Raw genomic sequence first — 24,785 nt, forward strand, 5'->3', positions numbered from 1 at the left:
TCTTTTGCTTCCTCTCTTTTTTCTATCTGTTTCTATCTCTTCCTCTCTTCCTCTCTCTCTCCTTCCCTCTCACTCTTTCCCTCTCGGCTTCTGGGCAGGTTTGGAAAACTCTGAGTTGATGATGATTTTTAAGTGAGCGATTGCTCACTGCTCAGCTTAGAGGGAACTATCACTGTAACTGGTTGCAAATGCAAGGCAGTTGCCAACCACCCAAACTGACCACGAAAATGTTGTGATGGTAGTATGAGTACAGACTCTCATAGCTTTGAATCGTCATTAAACAAATAGTCATGCATCCCTTTTGTAAGACTAAGTAGTCAGTTCTAGAGTTAAGGTGAATTAGACAATTGCAGTATTTTAACATACCATTTGTTATAAAGAAGGAATTATTGTTGTTGTTGTTGTTGTCATCGTCATCATCATCATTATTGTTGTTGTTGATTGGTTGCATAATTACCCAGATGTTTAGACTGAATTTGATATTTTTGACCATTTATCAAGTCTTTCCCATGGGCAGATGTTGCTTAGTAATATTAAAAGAGATCAGTGCAGGAAATACACCGAAATAAAAGCTGCCTTTTGCAACTGATTTAATATTGATGTTATCAGTGCTGATGGTGTTGAAGTGGTGCTCCAGATGTTTTGCAATCATATCCAATGTGACTATTACTATGATTACTCTCTTTGCTTTCTTTTGCCACAGTCATTCTAATTTTATTTACAGAATTTTATATTTGTTGTTGTTTCTAGTTCATTCCCTTCTGTTCTACTGTTTCCAGGTTTGCAATGTTCAAAATCCAGAGGCTTTTTTCTTTCTTTCTTTCTTACAATTAAGACTAATTTGTTATTATGATTGGTTTCACAGTCAGCCAGAAGTTTAGACTGGATTTGGCATTTTTATTCACCTACTAAGCCCTTCTCAAGGACCTGGAATGGGAAAATATTTTTGTTTAATAATATGAAAGCTATCCTCATAGGATGTACTCTGAGCTGTTCCAGTGAAAGCTCCTTTTTGCAAATGATGGATTATGACTGTATGAATGATGATGGTATTATTATTATTTAGTGTCCAACCAAAACATATAGGATGTACAAAAAGTCAAAACCTACAGGCAAATTGCAATATGGTTTTTTTCAGAGAAAATGTTACTATATTTAGCAATGTAGTAAAGTCATGTGTTAGACAAGTAAGGAAGGGTTTAGAAGAAAATGGCGCCAATTTCAATATTAAATGTAATTTATATAATTACTCAGCCGCCCTGAGTCCCAAGAGATTGCGCAGCATAAAAGTCAAATAAATGAATTACCAAAAAACCCCAAACAATGAACCAACCAACCAACCAAACAAACAAACAAACACCTACAGGTTCTGATTTGTGGTACTGTACAGTCTAAATACAGTATTTCAAGGTACATACAATACAACCTGTCATCTTTGAGTGGGATTGCTTATTGAAAAATAACTAATATCAGAATCTGCTTATGACTTACAGCATGTTACGATTAATATTGGATTCCGTTTGATGGTCCAGTTAGGAAACTAAGTTAAGTTATAAATCAGATAAGTACATACACTAGAGCTCTACCACATGAATGCAATTTTATGGAAAATACAAAAATGTACTCTATTAGACATCTCTTATTTATAAATTTCTCTTATCCTTATTTTGTGACTGTGTTCATTTTTTTCTTATGGCAAAGAATCTATTTAGTGCCACCAACTATATTTTTTGATTGATAGCGGTAAGAATTAGTTTTGAAATGCTAATTCCCTAAATTTATCAAAAGTAAGACAGGACTATACCTGTTAGTGTTAAAGTTTTCAAAGCCAAATATATCCAGGAGTCCAATGGATTTGTACATTTTTTTTTCATCTGGAGAAGAAGGGCCAGAAATTGCATCATTGATCTTATTCACTATCCAGATGAAGAGGAATCCATAGATCCCCTAGGTTTAGAAATGGAGTAAAGATACGTTAGGTTTTACATACAATCATTAACATGTACTTTCATACACTAAACACATAAAGCTTTAAAAAAACCAGCTATACAATGAAGGCCTATTCATGCCTGTGCTAGATACATCTGGGGAACCAATCAGAAGAATCTATTAGGTACAGAAACTTCTGTCATAGTGATGATACAAAATCTGGCTACAATTCTAATGACCGGCCATTTAGTCAGTGATTGCCATATGTGCAGGCTAAAAAGTTTGTAATTACTGGTGATATTAACTCTGCCATTTAAAAGTAGCAAATAGTACATCCCTAAGTACATGTGCTACCCTCTCAATTTTTAAAGTCTGAGCAAATACATGAATGTTCTTGATAGGTACATTGTATCTACCTGATAGAGTCATTGAGGTGTTACTCAATTTTGTAGTTATTAATCTTCCAAATATGGAGGTTACTTTGCTTGATTAGTACAAATATCTTGGTTTCATGTGATTGATTTATAGCATTTCAGATTGGTAGTGTATTATTATTATTATTATTTATTAGATTTGTATGCTGCCCCTCTCCGTAGACTCGGGGTGGCTCACAACAACAACAAAGACAATGTAAGAACAAATCTAATAATTTAAAAAACACTAAAATCCCCATTATTAAAAGCAAACATACACACAAACATACCATGTATAAACTGCATAGGCCCGAGGGAGATATCTCAGTTCCCCCATGCCTGATGGCAGAGATGGGTCTTAAGAACTTTATGAAAGGCAAGGAGGGTGGGGGCAGTTCTAATCTCTGGGGGGAGCTGGTTCCAGAGGGTCGGGGCCGCCACAGAGAAGGCTCTTCTCCTGGGTCCCACCAACCGACATTGTTTAGTCGACGGGACCTGGAGAAGGCCAACTGTGTGGGACCTAACCGGTCGCTGGGATTCATGCAGTATAATACTGAAGTATGAATGTTATGTCTACGGAGAGGGGCGGCATACAAATTTAATTAATAATAATAATAATAATAATAATAATAATAATAATAATAATGTAACTACAATATTTACATTATTACAGCATCATCAACATATAGCAGCATAAAGATTGATTTATTGCCAGAGGAGGATGAAACTCAACTTAGATAAGGGCTTGAATACCATTATTAATATTTATTAACATTTCCTCATTGACTTCCTCCTACTGACTTCCTCATTGACTTTACTTTTCAGAAGCTGGCAAGTGAAGATTGCAAATAATGATCTTGTGATTGTGAGGACACTCAGATGGCCAGTCAAAAGTGTCCTCACTCAGCGCTGTTGTAACTTTGAATGGCTATTAAGTGAGGACTACCTGAAAGTAGTTACAAAAGCCAGCAACTGATGGAGAAGATGCTAGTTTTTTCCATCATGTGGCAAAACCATGAGGGGTTCATTGAAATGTTGCTTTCAAATCTATGAAAACAGCATGAAGAGGACCTTCAGGAGAGATAGATTAGTGTGTGTGTGTGTATCTCACAAAGAGATGGATAGTTGTAATACATTATCTTTCTTTTGGCCTAAATCTACTTATGTTATGTTATGTTAATATGTACTATAATACTAGTTTGACAAACAAACAAACAAACAAACAAACATAAATAAGTAAATAAGTAAATAAGTAAGTAAGTAAATAAGTAAATAAGTAAATAAGTAAATAAGTAAATAAGTAAATAAGTAAATAAGTAAATAAGTAAATAAGTAAATAAATATATAAATATAAAAATATAAAAATATAAAAATATATAAATATATAAATATAAAAATATATAAATATATAAATATATAAATATATAAATATATAAATATATAAATATATAAATATATAAATATATAAATATATAAATATATAAATAGCTCTGCACAGCTCTGAAGCAGGCACATTTGAGGCACATTTTTAAGAAAATTAAACAGAAACATAAGAACCACATATATAATGACACTAAGAAGTCTTGCAGATCCCTGAATATTAATTGGTGATATTAACAAGTTTTTACAGTCCATAATCCATTTCATCACATGGAAGTTAATCTGAGAAAAGCACTGTTCCCTTGTGCTCACACAACATTTGAGGGGCAGTGGTTGAATGCAGGGATTGATTCCACTGACCTTCACCACCGGTTCGCATCATTCGCAATTCTGCTTCTGTGCATGCTTAGTAGCTATAATCAGCCCAACTGAAGAGCTGATCACTTGGGTTCAGGTGAAGGAATAAATGTGGGTGGGAGGGCCTTTTTTCAAGCAGCAGTAGCAGAGGAAAAAACTTTTAAACCCTAAAAAAATTCAGAAAAAAATCTAAAAAAAAGATAGTGGTGCCCACAGACCGGCAGTGACCGAACCGGATCTGTAACGCCATCATGATGGCACCAGCGGGTCGCTATCAGTTCAGGTGATCCAGTCTGAATTGGGAGAAACCCACCCCTTGTTGAGTGGAAGTATCCTTGACTAATATGAGTGTCTTCTGGTAGACGAATATTTTGGTTTTCTATCTCATTTACCTTGACAAAGGCATCTCTCACATCAGCGGCTTGAGTCACACTTAGGGGCGTAGAGACACTTTCCCCTCGGATGATGATGGAATGGTTTGTAAGGCTCTTGTGGAGTTCTTTAGAATCCACCTGTGGGAATTGATATTGTACTGGATGATTTTATAGTGACACAAAAGATTTATCAAAGAAGAATAGAGTTATATCTAATGAAGGAATAGAGAAATTTATTAATGGGACACTCTACAAAAAGACCTAGACTCAGTTTCTGACTGGTCCAACACATGGCAACTCCAAATCTCAACCAGCCAATGCTCTGTACTACACATCGGCAAAAAGAATAGGAACTTCAAATACAAACTTAATAAACAAATTATCACAGATAATCCCCACTCGGTCAAGGACCTCGGAATACTAATAACTAATTATCTAAGTGCCAAAGCCCACTGCAACACCATCGCTAAGAAGGTCTCAAGAGTTGTTAATCTAATCCTATGTAGCTTCTGCTCTGGAAATCTCACACTACTTACCAGAGCTTACAAAACTTTCGCCAGACCCATCCTCGAATACAGCTCATCTGTTTGGAACCCATATCACATCTCAGACATTAACACCCTTGAAAATGTTCAAAGATACTTCACAAGAAGAGCCCTTCATTCCTCCACTCAAAACAGAATACCCTACGAAACTAGACTTACAATCCTGGGTCTTGAAAGCTTAGAACTACAACGCCTTAAACATGATCTAAGTATTGCTCACAAGATCATATGCTGCAATGTCCTGCCTGTCAAAGACTACTTCAGCTTCAACCACAACAACACAAGAGCACACAACAGATTCAAGCTTAATATTAACCTCTCCAAACTTGACTGTAAAACATATGACTTTAGTAATCAGGTTGTCAAAGCGTGGAACTCATTACCGGACTCTATAGTATCATCCCCTAACCCCCAACATTTTACCCTTAGACTATCCACTGTTGACCTCTCCAGATTCCTAAGAGGTCAGTAAGCGCACTTAAGTGCCTTCCATCCCCTGTCCTATAGTCTCTCCTATATCTCGTATTTCTTCCCTCCTATATCCTCTATTACCTTCATTATGTATTATTGTGTATTTGACAAAATAAATAAATAAATAAAATAAAAAATAAATTAAAATAACATCTGTCAGTCAAACTTATTGTAAAAGATCATTTGCAAGAGTAAATTGAGAAGGGACTGTTTTCAATTCCTTGGAGTAATTGTAATAAATATAATAAATAAAGCCAATACCTCTAGTAGTTTGGTTGCAGTGGAAAAATGTACAGAATCAAGAATATGAGAGCAGTCCAAATGTTCATACACCACACCTAATTATAGAAAAACAGTAAGTCTTATTCAAGTTAAGTAAAAAATGCAGCATTTGTTTGTTTTATTCAATTTCAGGCAATTGGTTGGCTAAAATAAAGGACAGCATAAGAACAAAATTTCTAGTTTTTGGAAAACATTATAATATTAGCCTATTCCATATTCCATTCATTATTCTGAGCTGAAATTGGAAATTGTTCTTAGGTTCTTTTAATATAAAATTAACATGTTTAAATGTGGCACAGGAAGTAGTAGCCAAGAGAAACCATATCAAATTGGCTATTTAGGATTTTTCTTTTCCTTCATCCCTTTGTCTAGTAGTTAATTCTCTACCAGTAATATACATAATAAAAGCTTGATTTTCTGAAAGGGTTTTAGGGGGTTTTATCAATTTTTTAATCAATTAACCTACAGAGGAGAAGTCAGAAAGATGTATTATTTTCTTTCCCACAAGCAAACTCAGGAGTGTGCCAAAAAAGCTTTCTGTAAGAGTAGAGGAATAATATAGGGGAAATCTCATTCCAATTCTTTAAAACCTCCTCCTTCTTGTGAATTCAAATTGCCACTGAACCTTGAAATCACCCTGTGCTTCCTAATCAGTGAAGGGCTACCAAAGGTTTTACTAAAAAATGGGGGAAATGGCTGGCTGGTGCTTTTTTGTGTTGCCCTATTGGACAACTGAAAAGAACAGTGGTCTACTCAAGTAACTCAGGAGAAAGGCAAGGTCATTATGTAGTAAAACTGTTGTATATGTCTGTAAATATACACATGTACTAGGCTTACCTTCAAATTTTACATTTCCTAGATGCAAAATGGCTGCCAACAATTTGCTTATATTCCACTGCTCAGAATCAGAGAACATGAGAATTTTCATAGCTGAGCATATATGAGCATACTCCTTGGCATCATTACGTCCTTCACAGAAAGTGCATTTGCCCTGCAAATCAGCACAGCAGTAATGCAAGACGTCTCTTTCAAATACAACAATATGGATAATATAAAGGTAAAGGTTTCCCTGTCTAATCGTTTCTGACTCTAGGGGGCACTGCTCTTTTCTGTTTCTTAGTTGAGGGTGTCAGAGTTGTCCAAATATATTTCTGTGGTCATGTAACCAGTATAACTAGACGTCAAGGTGCACGGAATGCTATTGCCTTCCCACCAAAGTGGTACCTATTTATCTTTTCACATTTGCATGTTTTCAAACTGCTATGTGGGCAGGAGCTGGCAGAAGGGAGCTCACCCAGTTGCATGCACTCAGGTCTTAAACTGGGTTGTCAACTTTCCAGCTGATAAGCTCAATGTTTTTAACTGCTGAGCCATCACACTCCTATATACTGTACAGTGGTACCTCATCTTACGAACGCCTCTTCTAACGAAATTTTCAAGATACGAATCCGGTGTTTAAGATTTTTTTGCCTCTTCTTCCGAACTATTTTCACCTTACGAACCCAAGCAGTTGCTGCTGGGATGAAGGGGTTTCTTTTTTCCCCCTTTTTTGAAGAAAGAAAAGGGAGGGGCACCCCCCCTTGCCTTTCTTCCTTCCCACTCACCCTTTAGCCTAGCCTTGCTTCTTCCACCCGCCCCCTTTAGCTGCTCCTCCCTGCCCTCTGTTCGCCTCCCTTCTAAAGTTTGGGATTTTCCTGAAGGATTTGCACGCATTATTTGCTTTTACATTGATTCCTATGGGAAACATTGTTTCATCTTACGAACTTTTCACCTTACGAACCTCCTCCTGGAACCAATTAAGTTCGTATGATGAGGTACCACTGTATATTATATACATACATACATACATACATATATACATACATGCATGCATACATACATACATACATACATACTGACCCCTCACATCCTGGACACAAACTATTTCAACTCCTACCCTCAAAACGTCGCTACAGAGCACTGCACACCAAGACAACTAGACACAAGAACAGTGTCAGACTTTCTACTAAATCTGCACTTCTATTCTACTAGTTTTTCTCATCATTCCTATTACCCATTTCCTCCCATGTTGACTGTATGATTGTAACTTGTTGCTTATATCCTAAGATTTTTATTAATATTGCTTCTTCATTGCTTATTGACCCCTATGACAATCATTAAGTGTCGTACCACATGATTCTTGACAAATGTATATTTTATTTTATGTAAGCTGAGAGCATATGCACCAAGACAAATTCTTTGTGTGTCCAATCACACTTGGCCAATAAAATTCTATTCTATTCTATACATACATACATGCATACGTACATACTGTATATACATAACTGAAAATGCCCACATCATGTACTTCAAACGAAAATACTTTTAAATACCATGAGAGAAAAAAATGAGTAAATACACACATTCACACTAACATATACAAACATTTATGATGAGAAGTCCTCACTTATCAACTGCAATTAGATTCTAAGTAAAACATTAAGTGGCTGCACCCACACTTCCCCTTGTGTGTTAGAAATCAACTGTGAAGATTGCAAATGGTGATTATGTGACTGTTAGGCAACAATCATAAATATGCACCAGTTGCCAGACAGACATAGTGTGGCCAGAAGGATGCCGTGACAACTGCAATTTCAAAGATTGGTTGCATTTCTCTTTCTCAGTGTTGTTGTAATTTCAAATTGTCACTAAATGAGCAGTTGATAAGCAAGGACTACCTATAATTAATTATCTTTTCCCCCATCACATTTTAAAAGTCCTTTTAAAAATACACTGGACCACAGATACACAGTTTTGATGTAACATTTAGGACCTTAGAAGGTGCCGTTATCACTTATCCAGCTCTTGATTCCTTACCATAGTTAGGTAAGTATACTCTGAAGTCGTGCCAAGATTCAACAATTTTTTCTGTTCCAGATTCATCCCCATTAACATGCAGTAAAATATGTGATAGTTTCTTTCCTCAGGAGCCTAAAACAATAGAAAGACCACAAATATATCACTAACAGCAGAAAAAAAAGCTGCCACAATAAAATATTGTGTATGTGTGTGTGTGTATATATATATACATATAGAGAGAGATAGAGATAAATATTTTTACCTGGCGACACACTCGAGACTTCTCCAGAAGGAATTGTTCTATTCGAGCTCCTTCTATTATACCATTTGGGTTGAAGTGAATGTCAATATATTTTCCAAAGCGGCTTGAGTTATCATTTCGAATTGTTTTAGCATTGCCAAAGGCTGCAAGAAAGACAAAATTGTGAAGCAATTGTTTGTTTGTTCATCGAGTACATATTTGTAATATACATAGATATAACATTTTTATATACATAAGATGGGTGCTGATAAGGGGGAACAATTGGACAAGGACAGTAGACATGCTAGTACACTTATGCACACCCCTTACTGACCTCTTAGGCATTAGGTGAGGTCAACAGTGGATAGTCTAAGGGTAAAGTTTTGGTGGTTAGGTGACAAAACCACAGAGTCAAGTAGTGAGTTCCAGACATGGGCCAGCCGGTCATTAAAGGCGGACCGGAGATTGTGGCAGAACTGGAAGCACTTGGCCACCGCTGCCGGAAGTCCGGATGCAAGAGGTGGCTACACAGGAGAAGTGTGCGGCCTTCCCAGCATGCCATGCACCTGGTGCAGGGCGTGACAAGCCCAGGGATGGGGCGGCGAGCCCCAGTATAAAAGGGGTTGACTCACCACTCACCGCCCTCTTTTCAAAGGATCACTAGTTCAGCTTCCAGGCACCCGCCCGTCCTCCCCTTAGCCACAGTGTGACTGGTGGTCACCTCCAGGAACCGAGTAGGAATTTTTGGCGGTGGAATAGATACAGAAATACTCAACCCATAGTGGGAGATGAGGCAGAACGTACAAAGGCACATTCTGAGGTAAAAAAATGATTTTCTGGGATGGGATGGTTCAAAAGTATTTTCAAGTACTTCCGTGATGGCCATAATTTCTGACTTGAATTGCTCTCAAGGAGGGGAAATCACCACCCTATTCCCAAATGTTCTAAGTTTGGCAATAACAAAAATAATTTCATTCTTGTTCTAAACAGAAGGAGAAGCAGAACAACAGAGTCACCTTGTGGTGAGATGGTGACAAACAAAATAAATAATATAAAATAAAGAAAAACTGTAGCTTGGCAATGAAACTATTTGAAAATGACATTCTATTCCTCCTCTTTTTGTGGGCCTCCTTTTTTTCTTAACGTGGCATAAAAGCTAGAAGATTGAAATGAGTACCCTTTGATGAGGAAATGGGGACATTGTGTCTCAAAACGAGGTCAAACCAAACCAAAGTTTTAGAACATGTATTTTTCATCTGTCTGGAACCCATACCACATCTTGGACATCAACACCCTTGAAAATGTCCAATGATACTTCACCAGAAGAGTCCTTCACTCCTCCACTCGAAACAGAATACCCTACGAAAGCAGACTATCAATCCTAGGTCTAGAAAGCTTAGAACTACGTCACCTAAAACACGATCTAAGTATTGCCCACAAGATCATATGCTGCAACGTTCTACCTGTCAATGACTATTTCAGCTTCAATCGCAACAACAGAGATTCAAACTTAATATTAACCGCTCCAAACTTGACTGTAAAAAATATGACTTCAGCAACCGAGGTGTCGAAGTGTGGAACTCATTACCTGACTAAGTAGTGTCAACCCCTAACCCCCAACATTTTTCCCTTAGACTATCCACGATTGATCTCTCCAGGTTCCTTAGAGGTCAGTAAGGGGTGTGCATAAGTGCACCAGTGTGCCTTCCGTCCCCTGTCCAATTGTCTCTCCTTGTCTCATCTATCTTTTCTTCCTTTCAAATATGTTCACCTATACTTTTATATCTTTTCTTCTATTCTTTTCTGTACTTATATTATTACATATCTTACTCTTCAATGTGTATTATGTATTGGACTAAGTAAGTAAGTAAGGAAGGAAGGAAATGAATGAATGAATGAATGAATGAATGAATGAATAAATAAATAAATAAATAAATAAATAAATAAATAAATAAATAAATATTCATTTTAGAATAAATCAGCTCAATTCTCCAACTCGGTTGATGTCTGGAATTACCGTATTCCAAATTGGCAAAAAAAAAACCTACAAAAAGTCCTTGCACGGAAGGGCCCTTATAACAATTGGATTTCAAGCTAACGACTGAAAGCCAGAGTCACCTTTCTAATATCACTATTAGGGAAGTGAAATGTGCTGTAACAGTATTTTAAAACGATGTAAAGTTCTCAATATTTCACTTTGCACATGGAGCCTACCTTCCAAAATGGGATTGGCTTCCAGAATCTGTTGTTCAATCCAGGAATGTTGACCACTAATAACAGCTAAGAACTGCAACATTAATTTTGTGCTTTCAGTCTTCCCAGCTCCAGACTCTCCACTGAAATAAATGTAAAACTGGTAAATCAGAAGTACTGGTATATTCAGGAATGCAATAACAAATCTTTGCTAAAATACTCATGCTTGCCTACAACACATGTGAGGTGACTATTTTAAAAATGTTCTCTGTTTGCGCTCCCAAGCATTCCATATAATTTTTCAGAATCATTTTCAAAGCTTCTTTTCCTCCAAGCTGTTAAAATATTTCACAATACTAACACATTTTTCCATTACATTATGTGCCCCTTACCTAATGACAGAACATTGATCTTTCTTATTTCTCAGCATGTTGAAATAACAATTATCAGCAATGGCAAAGACATGAGGAGGCAGTTCCCCAATCCTCTTGTTGCAGTAGAGCTGGATTTGTTCCATGGTATACAATGGCAGCACTTGATATGGATTGATGGCTATAAGGATAGAGCCTGTGTAGGTCTAAAAACGTTTATGCCAATGAGTATGAGAATCTTGGAACAAATTGATGAGTTTTCAAATGAAGTATCAACATCCATCTCAAAATAAGTTACTGATAGGCATATTTACAATATCAAACAACATTCTTATCATCTTATTTCCCTTTTATAAATACATGATGTTATACTAGGAAAAGTAAAAACTGTAGAACGTAGAATGACTAAATATAAAGCATTTAAAATTGGAAGATTTGAATGAAATGTGTGAAAGGCCTTAGAATACATTATATTTACAAAGTGTGTATACAGAAGATTCTTACAAACAAATTACCGGTAGTCTGTAGACATTTTGCTTTTTTAAAGCCATTCCTCTGTATATGATTTTATTTCTAAATAATAGAGAATATATAACTCTCTCATTTTAAAGCATTTTTTAAAATGAGAATTCAGAATATATACTTGACTACATATTATTAAAAAAACAAATAGTCTTACATAGATTTTATTCTCTTTGTAGCGGATATATAGGTTGTGCACCATGCCAGCTTCATTCATCTCTTCAAGATGTATCATATCTTCCACTCCTTGGATGGAGGCAGCATGCATTGGTCGCATTGTGGCAATATTTTGAGCTGTGATCCAGTGCTCCTTAAACACAAGTGCATTTAACTGTCTGGATTTCATAAACTAGCTTAGTTTGCTCCTGAAAATAGCTCTTAAGATTCAGGCCATAGATAACATTAGTATGCTTATCTTAAAATGCAATAATTAAAAGAATGATACAGGGTTCTGGTTTTACCTGTTACATTACATAACACCTGTTTAATTTTGGCTATGAATACCAGAGCTTTGCAAAATCCAAAGTTTTGGATTAGATTTCAAACTTATTTCCAGCTTTGGAATGCATGAGTGTCAAATATGAACAATATTCCACACACTACCTAAAGCTGTTCTTGAAATGCAATTTTTTAAAAAATAAAAGAAGAAAATTATTAAATGCATTGGAAGAACTCCTATTAATCATTTTTAAATGTTGCATTACATTAATTGAAATACAAGTTTAGATTAAATCACATTTACATTTGACAGGAGTCCCACTCACTTTTTAGAATTGAGTATCAAAACATCCCACTAAAAATTCAAGTGTATTGTTGAGCTTTTACTAATTACAGATCCATCCAGCTCTTCAGTTTGATGCAGAAGAGCATATACAAAAAATTGGGTACAGATGGAAGTATTAAGTAGCCTACCTTGCCTTCAACATCCACTAGCAGGAATCGTCCAAAGTTAGATACTTTCACAACTGCCCCAATTGGCACATTAAACTCTTTGCCGGAATGGGATTCCAGCCATACATGATCACCCTAAGAGAAACAATATTCTATAAAAGATCTTATGTTTTTCCTTGCTCTGACTCATCTTTTTTATTTGCTTTATATGCTGCCAAATCCAACAGATTCATAGTTTTCAATCACAGTGAAAGCAGTTGCACATATAAGTCATATACAAGCAACAAAACATTAGAGTAGTTCAATTCATGCACATTGAATTCTTACAGAAATTTGCAGCACCTCCGAAAGTTCTTAAACGATAAAAGCTAACGTTAGTATTTCAAAGAGTAAACATGCTGTCCCAGTGATTCTTGCAGACAGAAAAGTGGAAAACTGACTAGAGAATAATGGAAGACAAACACTGGCATCTCCAATGGTGTAGAGAAAAGTTGAAGTTTACTCTTTCAAGTCCATTGAGTTTCAGGAACTGGGTTTGAAAACAAACTCTTTGGAATCAAACTAAGATTTCAAAGTAATATTCAAAATAAAGTGTCAGACCAAACAAGTAAATTCCTCTGGCAAAAGCTGTTAGAAGTTCCTTCTCCTAGTCTTGTACCAATAGTCTTAGTAAAACTTCCAAATTCACCTGGGAGTATATAAGCAACTCCTTAGTTGTGTAGTTTCTGACCTCTTCCTTTGCTCTGAGGATAACACTCCAGACTGAGGAATCAGTTATCTTCTCTACCTGGGCAATGATTTGAATCACAGCCAGAGCAGCATAGAAGGCTGGCGTGTTCGTAGAGGCCAGATGAGGGTAATCCAGCAAATGCTTTCGCTGTAAATTTCTCAGTGTAACTGCCAACTTCCTCACCTTTCTCCTCCAATGTCCACACCTGCTCTTTCATCAGACCAACCTTTACGTTTAAGCAGGCACAGAGACAGTTTTAAGATGCATCTCAAATCCTAGTCCATGGCAATGGATGCATTGAAAGAACTGACTTTTCTACATCCTTTGCATGTGCGCAGAAGAGGCAAGTAATGCTTTTCAGTACGATCTGACATCATCGAGATGTTAGAGCAGAGCAGCCACGGCCTCACCAGGAGCAATTCTCATCAATTTTACAATAAGGTGAATACTGGAATGTAATTTTGGCCATCATTTGTTCTGTCGATATGGATTTTTTGCAGCTTCTATAATTTATAACAGAGTCAATATAAGTTAAAAGATGAGAGTAACTATCTGCCTTGCTTGACTCTTGCCCCATCTGACTGATTAAATCTGCCAGATTGTAAAGGAGGTGAAGGGAGGTGAACCTACTTGAGGGTAGCATGTGATCTCTACCAGATTATGACCTTTACTAAAAAAAGCTCTCCTTTGACTAGGAAGACTTTTGCAATTTATAGTTCAGTGTCAAAGATTCTAGGCATGAGTAAAATGATGAAGAAACTTATGCAGTTCCAAATGCATTTAGATGAAATATATTTGGAGTTTTATCCAGGTTATGATACTAAGACTGCTTTTGATATATATATATATATATATATATATATATATATATATATATATATATATATATATATATATATATATTCCTTATGCTGTAGGCAAGATTTGCCATCTTTATTTATTATTAATTATTTGGATTTATATGCCAATATAATTTATTTATTATTAATTAATTAATTGGATTTATATGCCAGGATATATAAATTTATTATTATTATTATTATTATTATTATTATTATTATTATTTATTAGATTTGTATGCCGCCCCTCTCCGAAGACAGTAATTGAACCTTGAGGTGATGAGGGCATGAGCGACTGTGAGTAATGACTCCCTGTCCAAGTAGGGCCGCAACTGGTGCACCAGGCGAACCTGGGCAAACGCCCTCCTCGCCACAGCCGAAAGATGGTGTTCCAATGTTAGCTGTGGATCGAGGAGGATGCCCAAGTTGCGAACCCTCTCTGAGGGGGTCAACAATTCCCCCCCCCACAGGGTAATGGATGGACAGATGGAATTGTCCTTGGGAGGCAAAACCCACAGCCACTCCATCTTGTCTGGGTTGAGTTTGAGCTTGTTGACACCCATCCAGACTCCAACAGCCTCCAGGCACCGGCACATCACTTCTACTGCTTCGTTGACTGGACATGGGGTAGAGATGTATAGCTGGGTATCATCAGCATACTGATGATACCTCACCCTATGCCCCTGGATGATCTCACCCAGCGGTTTCATGTAGATATTAAATAGCAGGGGGGAGAGGACCGACCCCTGAGGCACCCCACAAGGGAGAGACCTAGAGGTCGACCTCTGACCCCCCCACTAACACCGACTGCAACCGACCGAAGAGGTAGGAGGAGAACCACTGAAGAACAGTGCCTCCCACTCTCAGCCCCTCCAGCCGGTGCAGAAGGATACCATGGTCGATGGTATCGAAAGCTGCTGAGACGTCAAGAAGTACCAGGACAGAGGACAAGCCCTTGTCCTGGGCCCACCAGAGATCATCCATCAACATGACCAAAGCAGTTTCCGTGCTGTAGCCGGGCCTGAATCCAGACTCTGATGGCCTAGATAATCGGCTTATATTTATATATCTTGTTCTTACCTTATTTGTTTTTGTTAACTCTTTTCAAAATTGTATTTTAAAAAATTCTCATTCTAGAGTTTGACTGTGCTTAAATTAAACTAAATTTAATTAAATCTACACTGAAATTGAGGTTCCTACTAGTTCACTGGGAACTCTTGTTCTTTTTTTTTATACCATCAACTGTATTATCCTTCTGGCTCATCTGGAGGGGTTAGAACTTGAGGGTTCTATTCTGTAATGGTTGTAATCTTTCCTGTTGGAATGTATTCTGATAATTTATCATTGACCAATTTCTTTCCCAATGAATAGTAGGAGAATGCAACAGAAATTATATGAAAAGAAATTAGGTACTAATTATGGAAATCAGAAAGACAAGTCACCACATACCAGGCATGTGCGTGTCTAAGGATCATTCAGAGGTATCATCAATATTATATGACTTCGAGTTACTGTTTAACTATGAGGAAGCTAATATTAAATAACATTCTTGAATATACATCTTGCTAATGAAGTGGATGAAACATAAGGAATAAACTTAAATTCAGAAAAGGATGAGGCTGCACTATTCACAAAGTAGAAAACTTATTATTTCAGAGAGGTTCTTGATCCCTAGGTATCACTGAATTTAAAGAGACAACAATGATGAGAAAGGAAGTTGCACAGTTAAAACTGTTGCACCAACCACAGCCTTGCTTGATCCAGGCAGATTTGTTGACAATTATTCATGCTTAGTTTCAATCATCTTCACTGCTTCAAGACATTCTATAAAAGGGCTATTTTTGAAAAATATACAGAATGTGAAATTGGTATAATATGGAACAGACAGGCTGCTAACCAGAGCGAGGGACAAAGAAGACATTATAAGCTGAGGTGACGCAGTGGTTAGAGTGCAGCACTGCAGGCTACTTCAGCTGACTGCTAGCTGCAGTTCGGCAGTTCAAATCTCACCAGGCTCAAGGTTGACTCAGCCTTCCATCCTTCCCAGGTCTGTAAAATGAGTACCCAGTTTTTTGGGGGCAATATGCTGATTTTGTAAACCACTTAGAGAGGGCTGTAAAGCATTATGAAGCGGTATATAAGTCTAAAGTGCTAAGTCTATAATAAAAAAAGTTCCCATTGCCTATTGAGAAGAATTTAGGATGTTTAAAGCCTTAAATAGCTTAGTACAGGACCAGTCCTCTCTTTAGGAATTACTCAATTACTTAGATCAGCAGGAGAGGCTATTTTGAAGATGCCTTGAAGACAAACTTGCTGCTATGCAGGATATGAAACATACTTCTCAGCATTAAAGGGCTACCAAAATTTTTACTACCACACTGTGGGTGTGGCTTATGCAGGACGCCCTGCATTTTCAACATCTTTCAGTGCAAATTGGATGCTCTGGAGTGGAATTGTCAGGCATGGGGGAATTGAAATTTCCCTTCCCCCTAGGCTTATAGAATTTATACATGGTATGCTTGTATGTATGAGTGGTTATTTAAATTGGGGTGTTTAAGATTATTTTTAATATTAGATTTGTTTACATTGTCTTTTTATATTGTTGTTAGCCGCCCCGAGTCTTCAGAGAGGGGCGGCATACAAATCTAATAAATACAAATACAAAAATACAAATACAAACTCCATTTTTGCTATCCCACTGCATTTCCTCCCTGCTTCTCAGGGAGATGTGCTTGAATCCTCACTTTCAGTATTTAAGTTAAATAGCCAAAATATATTTTCTTCATCAAATTTTTAACTGTACGTTGAGTTTAAAATGTATTTATTGTAAATTTTGATTTTACTCGTGTGTTTTTTTAAAGCAAACCAAAAAGTAAGCACTTTTTAAGCAAACAGTGGAGTATTGTGTGTGCATGTTTAAAATTATATCTTTTGTAAAAGGAAGGATCACTGTAGGTAATATTTGTTTTAAATCCAAATACTTAATGTTGAAATTAAAAAGTCGGGTAACAAGATGTCACCAGGGTCTAATACTGGGAAGAAGTACAGTATTTAGCTCCCAAGTTGGTGAAAGTTCTAAAAACTGAAAGCAATGTAAAGGTTCAAATAGGAGAATAATGTTCTTTGGATTAATTGTTCTGGAAACTCTATCAGACAGCTTCACTGTAGTGTCTTATATAAAAAAATATTTTCTAACCTTTATTATAGTACTTCTGGGGAGCACTGGATGAAGGGAGAAGGCCTATTTTCAATAAATACAGGTAGTTCTCAGTTTACAATCATCATTTAGTGACCTTTTGAAGTTGTCAACAGCACTGAAGTTTTCAACAACATTTTAAAAAGTGACTAATGAATACTTTTTACACTTAAAATTGTAAAGTTCAGATGCTAGGCAACTGGTATATATTTATGATGATTGCAGTGTCCCAGGGTCATATGATCACCTTTTGAGACCTCCTGACAAGCAAGGTCAGTGGAGAAGCCAGATTCACTTAACTACTGTTTTACTAACTAACTAACAATAACAACAACAGAGTTGGAAGAGACTTTGGAGGTCTTCTAGTCCAACCCTCTGCTTGGGCAGGAAACCCTGCACAATTTCAGACAAATGGTTATCCAAAATCTTCTTAAAAGCTTCCAGTGTTGGTTGGAGCAGTCAAAACATCTGGAGGCAAGGTGTTCCACTGCTTAATTGTTCTAACTGTCAGACAATTTATCCTCAGTTTTAAGTTGTCCTTAGTTCTTAGTTCTAAATAAACCACAGTGATTCACTTAACAACTTGGCAATAAAGATCATAAAATGGAGGCAAAGCTCATTTAACAACTGTCTTGGTTAGCGATGGAAATTTGGGGCTCAATTGTAGTTGTAGCTGTAGGTCAAGGACTACCTATACATGTGGCCAGAATCTCAACTTCTTCCCCAATCAGTATTTAGTTAAACAAGTATTAACTATATATATATATATTAGCATATTATTCAATGTATGTCATACGAATACAAATGTTTACAGACTTACAGCTTGAAGTACAACCATCTTGCTTTAACAACGTGATTATTTGCAGCCTGTTTGGGGAGAAAGCAGGAGATGGGGTGAGTAATAGAATAAAAGGATAAAATATTTTAGCAAAATCATGAACATGAATCTGGAATTCATGAGTAAGTTATAAGTTTAGAGATAGGACTAGTAGACGTCCCTGAAATAATGCCTGGTAAATTTATTTAAATTCAAATTATTTTCCCCGATTCTAAATTATATTATGTAACAAGATCAGGCTGAAATACGTTGATTTATAAACACCTTGCTTTAAAAACAACTTGTGTCAAAAATCAGATTTAGTGGTACCTCTAGTTAAGAAATTAATTCTTTCCGTGACCAGGTTCTTAAGTATAACAGTTTGTAAGTAGAAGCAATTTTTCCCATAGGAATCAATGTAAAAGCAAATAATATGTGCATTATCTCTATTGACTCTACTAAAACTACAGACTGGTTTGGTGTTTTGTTTTTGTTTTTGCCTTTTGGTACCATCATAATTCTTCAACAACATCCAAAACAATAGAGAACAGTTGTTGTTTTTGTTCGTTTTGTTTTTACATTTCTCTATAGCAGTGATGGCGAAACTTTTTTTCCACGGGTGCCGAAAGCAAGTGTGCATGTGCTATCGTACATGCACGAGTGCCCACACCCATCGTTCAATGCTTGGGGACAGTGAAAATGGCCTCCCTTGCCCCCCCCCCAGAGGCCCTCTGGAGGCCTGAAACAGGCCATTTCCCAAACTCTGGTGGGCCCAGTAGGCCCTTTTTTTGCCCTCCCCAGGCTCCAGATGCAAAAATGCCCACCCCCATCTCCCCGGAGACTCTCCGGAAGCTGAAAATGCCCTCCCAGAGTCTCCGGGCAAGCCAAAAATCAGCTGGCTGGCATGCACATGCACACTGGAGTTGAGCTAGGGCAATGGTTCGCGTACCAGCAGATATGGCTCCGCGTGCCACCTGTGGCACCCGTGCCATAGGTTCACCATCCCTGGTCTATAGCATCTTGGTAAGTTTATGGCAAGGAAGAATTCTTCTATATTGTAACTTAAAGTTGTTTTTAGAAAACAGAGAAAAGGGAAGGGAAGCTTTGCAGTACAAAGGCCAAGGCATGGGAGAGTACAAGGTATATTATTTACTCACTTATTCTGTCTCTTTACTAGGCAGAAACATAAAGGGAAATGCAATGGATAAATGTAACATAAGCTTCTGAGCTGAAGGGCAGAGAACTAACTGTTGTTGACCATCAGAGAACATAGCAGCTACACAATCTAGAACAAGATAACTACCCAGGGCAGAAACCAGCTTGTACAAATGAAGAAATGTGCTAAACTCTGGGGCCAGTTGAAGTTGAGATGCTCCTAAAAGAAATGAAGGAGTCGAGACTGCCTCCTCTGAAGGGCTTATGGTGGCTCAGATCAGAAAATAGCAGTTTTGAAATGTGGCTGGAAAGCATGGGTTTGGAATGCGATTGCAATGGATTGGAGTGGGAGGAGAATATCATCCATGTCTACATTGCGGAAGTAGCCAGAGGCTCATACCACAATTGTCCAAGAAGGAAGTACAGATCTGCCTTTCATGAAATACAAAGAGAAAACTTTGCAACTGCAGAAAGAAGAAATCTATTTTGTAGTGCCATCCATTCCTCAGATGTTATCAGTTCAGTGTCATCTATTCTTCTTCAAGAAGCAGAATGTTCTTTTAAAAAGTATTATTAAAGTATTATTAAAAAGTATTAAAAAGTGTTGGTAATGACCTTTAAAGCCCTACATGGCATTGGACCAGAATACATCCGGAACCGCCTTCTATCGCACGAATCCCAGCGGCCAATAAGGTCCCACAGAGTTGGCCTTCTCCGGGTCCCGTCGACCAAACAATGTCGTTTGGCGGGCCCCAGGGGAAGAGCCTTCTCTGTGGTGGCCCTGGCCCTCTGGAACCAACTCCCCCTAGAGATTAGAACGGCCCCCACCCTCCTTGTCTTTCGCAAATTACTTAAGACCCACCTTTGTCGCCAGGCATGGGGGAACTGAGACATCCTCCCCCAGGCTTTTATATTTTATGTTTGGTATGTACCGTATTTTTCGCTCCATAAGACGCAGTTTTTTTCCTCCCAAAGTAGGATGAAAAATCAGCTGCGTCTTATGGAGCGAAGAGGCAGGCGGGGGGGGAGGCGCAAGCCCAAAAAGCGCCTTCGCCCCGGAGAGCAGCCGCCGCCGACCTCTTCCTCGCCCGCGGAGTGGCAGGAGCAGGCCGAGCAGAAGCGCCCCCGCCCCGCGCCGGAGAAGTCGCCCCTCCGAGCCCGACGTTCCGGGCAGATGTGGCAGGAGCGAAGCTCGCCCACCCGCGGCCCGTTGCGGTGCTGAGCAAGTGGGGTCGCTGGCGCCACGGTTCACTCCTGCCCACCCGCCCCCACCCACCGGTCCCTCTTTTTTCCCACCAGCACTCCAGGCGGCGGCGGGCGGAGGATGACCCGTGCCAGCCGCCCTCCTCGCCGGCGGGGCCTTCGCCCCGGAGAGCAGCCGCCGCCGACCTCTTCCTCGCCCGCGGAGTGGCAGGAGCAGGCCGAGCAGAAGCGCCCCCGCCCCGCGCCGGAGAAGTCGCCCCTCCGAGCACGTTGCGGCCCGTTGCGGTGCTGAGCGAGTGGGGTCGCTGGCGCCACGGTTCACTCCTGCCCATCCGCCCCCACCCACCGGTCCCTCTTTTTTCCCACCAGCACTCCAGGCGGCGGCGGGCGGAGGATGACACGTGCCAGCCGCCCTCCTCGCCGGCAGGGCTCCGGAGCGCATCGGGAACGGCGGTTGCTGCCTGCTCGCCCCGATGGCTCTCTCTTGCGCGGCGGGCAGCTGCCGTGTGGCTCGGGCGGAGCGGCTCGACCGGGATGATGCTCTGCCCCGCGAGCGCCTCTGGGACTGCAGGACAACCCCCCCCCCCGCGCCTGTCCGCCCGCCCGCCCGCCTGCTTGCTCGCTCGCTCCCGCTGCCGCACGGTGCGTGGGCCCGCGCTGCGTCCAACCGGGCGCCCTCCTGGACAGCCGGGGCTGCAGGGGAGACATTCCGTTCCGGGGCCGGTGGCGGGTTTCGAGCGCCGCCTCCGTGGAAGACCGCGCCGCGACTTGGAGCAGGAGATTGAAACTCATTAAATTCTCTTTTAACAGTGATAGCTGCTAGCTACTTTATGTAAGATGCTGCCTGGCATTGTCATACAAGTTATTATTTACCCTTGTATCTGAGCTTTAGTAGAAAGTCAATTATATTTAACATCAAAATGATCCAAGTGAGATGTTGCTTGTTTGTATATTTTCCCAATTCCCCTAGGGCAGTGTTATTGTAATAAATATTTTAGCCTACTTTTTGGCTCAAAATATTTTTCTTCTATTTTCCTCCTCTAAAATCTAGGTGCGTCTTATCAGCAGGTGCGTCTTATAGAGCGAAAAATACGGTATGTGCTGTATGTTTTTAAATTGTTGGGGTTTTAGATATGTTTTATTTTAATATTAGATTTGTCTCACTGTTATATTGTTTTTGTATTACTGTTGTGAGCCCCCCCGAGTCTTCGGAGAGGGGCAGCATACAAATCTAATAAATAATAATAATAATAATAATAATAATAATAATAATAATAATAATAATAAAAAATAAAAAATACTACTCTCTAATATTTGCTCTGTGCAACAAGAAGGCAAAATTATTTGACTTCTGCACCCAGCAAGTTTACTCCCCAAGATATTTTAATTATACCTTTATCAAATGTTGTTTTTATGTGTTAAGTTATTATGAACAACATAAGAATATTTCCATAATCATTTTGATTTCTATTGTCATAAGTTGATGGGGCTTGCAATAGTAGCATTTATTTGCCTTGGGCTCTTCTAGAAGATGCAGTTTTTTGGCTCATCACAACTCATTTTTGTCTAGCAAAATAATACATGAATGTCTATTCTGCTCTTGCAAAGCATAAGGTTTGTAATCACTTTGAGAATTGAGACTTCTGATATAATACTATGCTACTGCTATAATCACCATGGTCAAAGTTACAACTTTAAAAAATGTATATTCTGAGAGTCATAAATGTAAAAAAAAATTCTTAAAAAGCTGTTGAGTGTGCCCCATGTGAGCAGTACCTTTTATCCTCAGTACGTATTCTAAATATTTGTGCTAATTTTAATGCGACTTTGCAGAGACAGAAATATATGGATATGTCAGGAGTGGGGCAGGCTTCACCTTAATGTCCTTGGATAAAATATAATTATGATAAAAATGCATTTCAGAAGCCACAAGATAAAATATGGATATACTATAACTTTTTTCTCATTATTTCACACTTTAAAAGCTCTTATTTAGTGGAATAACTATTAACAAATAAATCAACAATGGCTAAAAAACCTGAAAGATTTTTTCAAATTTATTTCTTGACCCTAGAGTCTTGAAATTTATTTTTCTCTCCAGGCCCATATATATTAAATGTTATATTTTTTTAAAATACTGTAGTAATATTCAATTAAATTCCTATATATTTTAGGTTACGGAAGCTTATTTCCTGATCTTAAAGCCTTATATGTCACAATTAATATTTGTATTCATATTTGTACTATTTGTATTAAAAATTAACAAACTCCAACATTTAGAGGATTTGTTTTTAACTCTTAATATTAGAGAAACCTTTATCCCAGTACTTTTACTTATTCTCAAAGCAAGCAGCTGATTCTATACAATTAATAGTTGAATAAAATACTTGATAAGTAAGAGCCATTTGCAACTATGGTTTCCCAGTAACAATTTATCCATTTCTGAAATCGTATCTTCTCCAAGACTAATTGAAGAAAAGACCAAAATCACATTACCTGCCCAGAAGAGTAGTTACAGCTTAGTTCCAATTCTCCCTTTCAGAAAAACAATGTGTAAAATGAAACCCTAGAAGAATGTTGGCATCAAAAAATAATCCTTCTATTCCATAAGGGAGTGCGGAAGTGACTGAAGTTTCTCTCATGGTTATTTATTATGGGACTTTGTCCCAGGCCAGAGTATCTTCCATTTTTACAGCTGGCATTTTAATCAGGTGAGAGCAATCAATGACTGATTTTATAGCACCCAGGGATTATCTTAGAAATATTTAGCTTCTTGTATAAAACAAAAATTATAACACATAAAAATTATTTCAGAAGAAAAATTAAAACCAAGTTCTTATATATTACGATTCAAATATGAGGGGGAAGGAAGTTTTTATTAAAAAGTATGGAAAATGCTCTTTCTTTCCTTGTATACGGTAGCTATTTTTGCAGTTTAGGTACAAAATGGTTTTTTTTTTAAAAAGGAGCAAGTCCCCTTCCACACCTTCACCATCTGATATTTGTTTGTTTGTTTGTTTGTTTAACTATTTAACTATTTAACTATTTAACTATTTAACTATTTAACTATTTAACTATTTAACTATTTAACTATTTAACTATTTAACTATTTAACTATTTAACTATTTAACTATTTAACTATTTAATTATTTGTTTGTTTGTTTGTTTGATTGATTGATTGATTGATTGATTGATTGATTGTTTGTTTGTTTGTTTGTTTGATTGATTGATTGGTTGGTTTTTATGCCGTCCTTCTCCTTAGACTCAGGGCGGTTTACAACATGTTAGCAATAGCACTTTTTAACAGAGCCAGCATAATATTGCCCCCACAATCTGGGTCCTCATTTTACCCACCTCAGAAGGATGGAAGGCTGAGTCAACCTTGAGCCGGTGGTGAGATCTACAGATCTACAGTCAGCTTCAGTAGCCTGCAGTACAACACTCTACCTGCTGCGCCACCCCGGCTCCTTATATTTTCCATCCCACCTTTATCACTTTATATGTAACTCAAGGCAGCTAACAAATAATACTCCTTTGTCTTACTATTTTCCTCACAACAACTAACTGTCAGGTGAGAAGCTCAGACAGAATGATTGGCCCAAAGTCTTCTAGCCAGATTATTTGTTTGTTTGTTTGTTTATTTAATTTGTCTAATACACAATAATACACAATGAAGGTTATAGAGGATATATGCAAGTAGAATGTATCAAAGAGAGTATACAAGAGAAAATATAGGAATAAATATAACTAGAGAGCATAGCAGAAAAGATAGAAATAGAAGAGATAGAAGATAAGATATAGGAGATATAGGAGAGACTATAGGACAGGGGACGGTAGGCACTCTGGTGCACTTATATACGCCCCTTACTGACCTCTTAGGAACCTGGTGAGGTCGACAGTAGATAGTCTAAGGGTAAAGTGTTGGGGTTAGGGGATGATACTACAGAGTTTTTCAAGCCTAAAGCAAGATTAGTACTCACAGTCTCCTGGTTTCTAGATTAACAGTTTAACTACCACAACTATTACTGTCTTTAGTAG

General features: G+C 38.1%; 1 protein-coding gene across 1 annotated transcript in view; it reads right to left on the minus strand.

Moving 5' to 3' along the window:
• MYO7B (myosin VIIB) overlaps positions 1-23,338 on the minus strand; it is a 90,266-nt gene extending 66,928 nt beyond the window's left edge. The window contains exons 1-12 of the mRNA XM_070753062.1: positions 23,244-23,338; positions 18,393-18,439; positions 12,829-12,942; positions 12,074-12,226; positions 11,416-11,600; positions 11,045-11,166; positions 8,852-8,994; positions 8,608-8,721; positions 6,589-6,742; positions 5,731-5,807; positions 4,472-4,591; positions 1,805-1,947 (exon numbers count right to left, since the gene is read on the minus strand). Of these exons, the coding sequence (XP_070609163.1) occupies positions 1,805-1,947; positions 4,472-4,591; positions 5,731-5,807; positions 6,589-6,742; positions 8,608-8,721; positions 8,852-8,994; positions 11,045-11,166; positions 11,416-11,600; positions 12,074-12,226; positions 12,829-12,942; positions 18,393-18,410 (1,343 nt within the window). The 5' untranslated portion in view covers positions 18,411-18,439; positions 23,244-23,338. The remainder of the gene's footprint in view (positions 1-1,804; positions 1,948-4,471; positions 4,592-5,730; positions 5,808-6,588; positions 6,743-8,607; positions 8,722-8,851; positions 8,995-11,044; positions 11,167-11,415; positions 11,601-12,073; positions 12,227-12,828; positions 12,943-18,392; positions 18,440-23,243) is intronic.
• Positions 23,339-24,785: the final 1,447 nt, after the last annotated feature.

Source organism: Erythrolamprus reginae, chromosome 5 (assembly GCF_031021105.1).
Source record: "Erythrolamprus reginae isolate rEryReg1 chromosome 5, rEryReg1.hap1, whole genome shotgun sequence".
In the NCBI taxonomy this organism is placed as follows: Eukaryota; Metazoa; Chordata; class Lepidosauria; order Squamata; family Dipsadidae; genus Erythrolamprus; species Erythrolamprus reginae.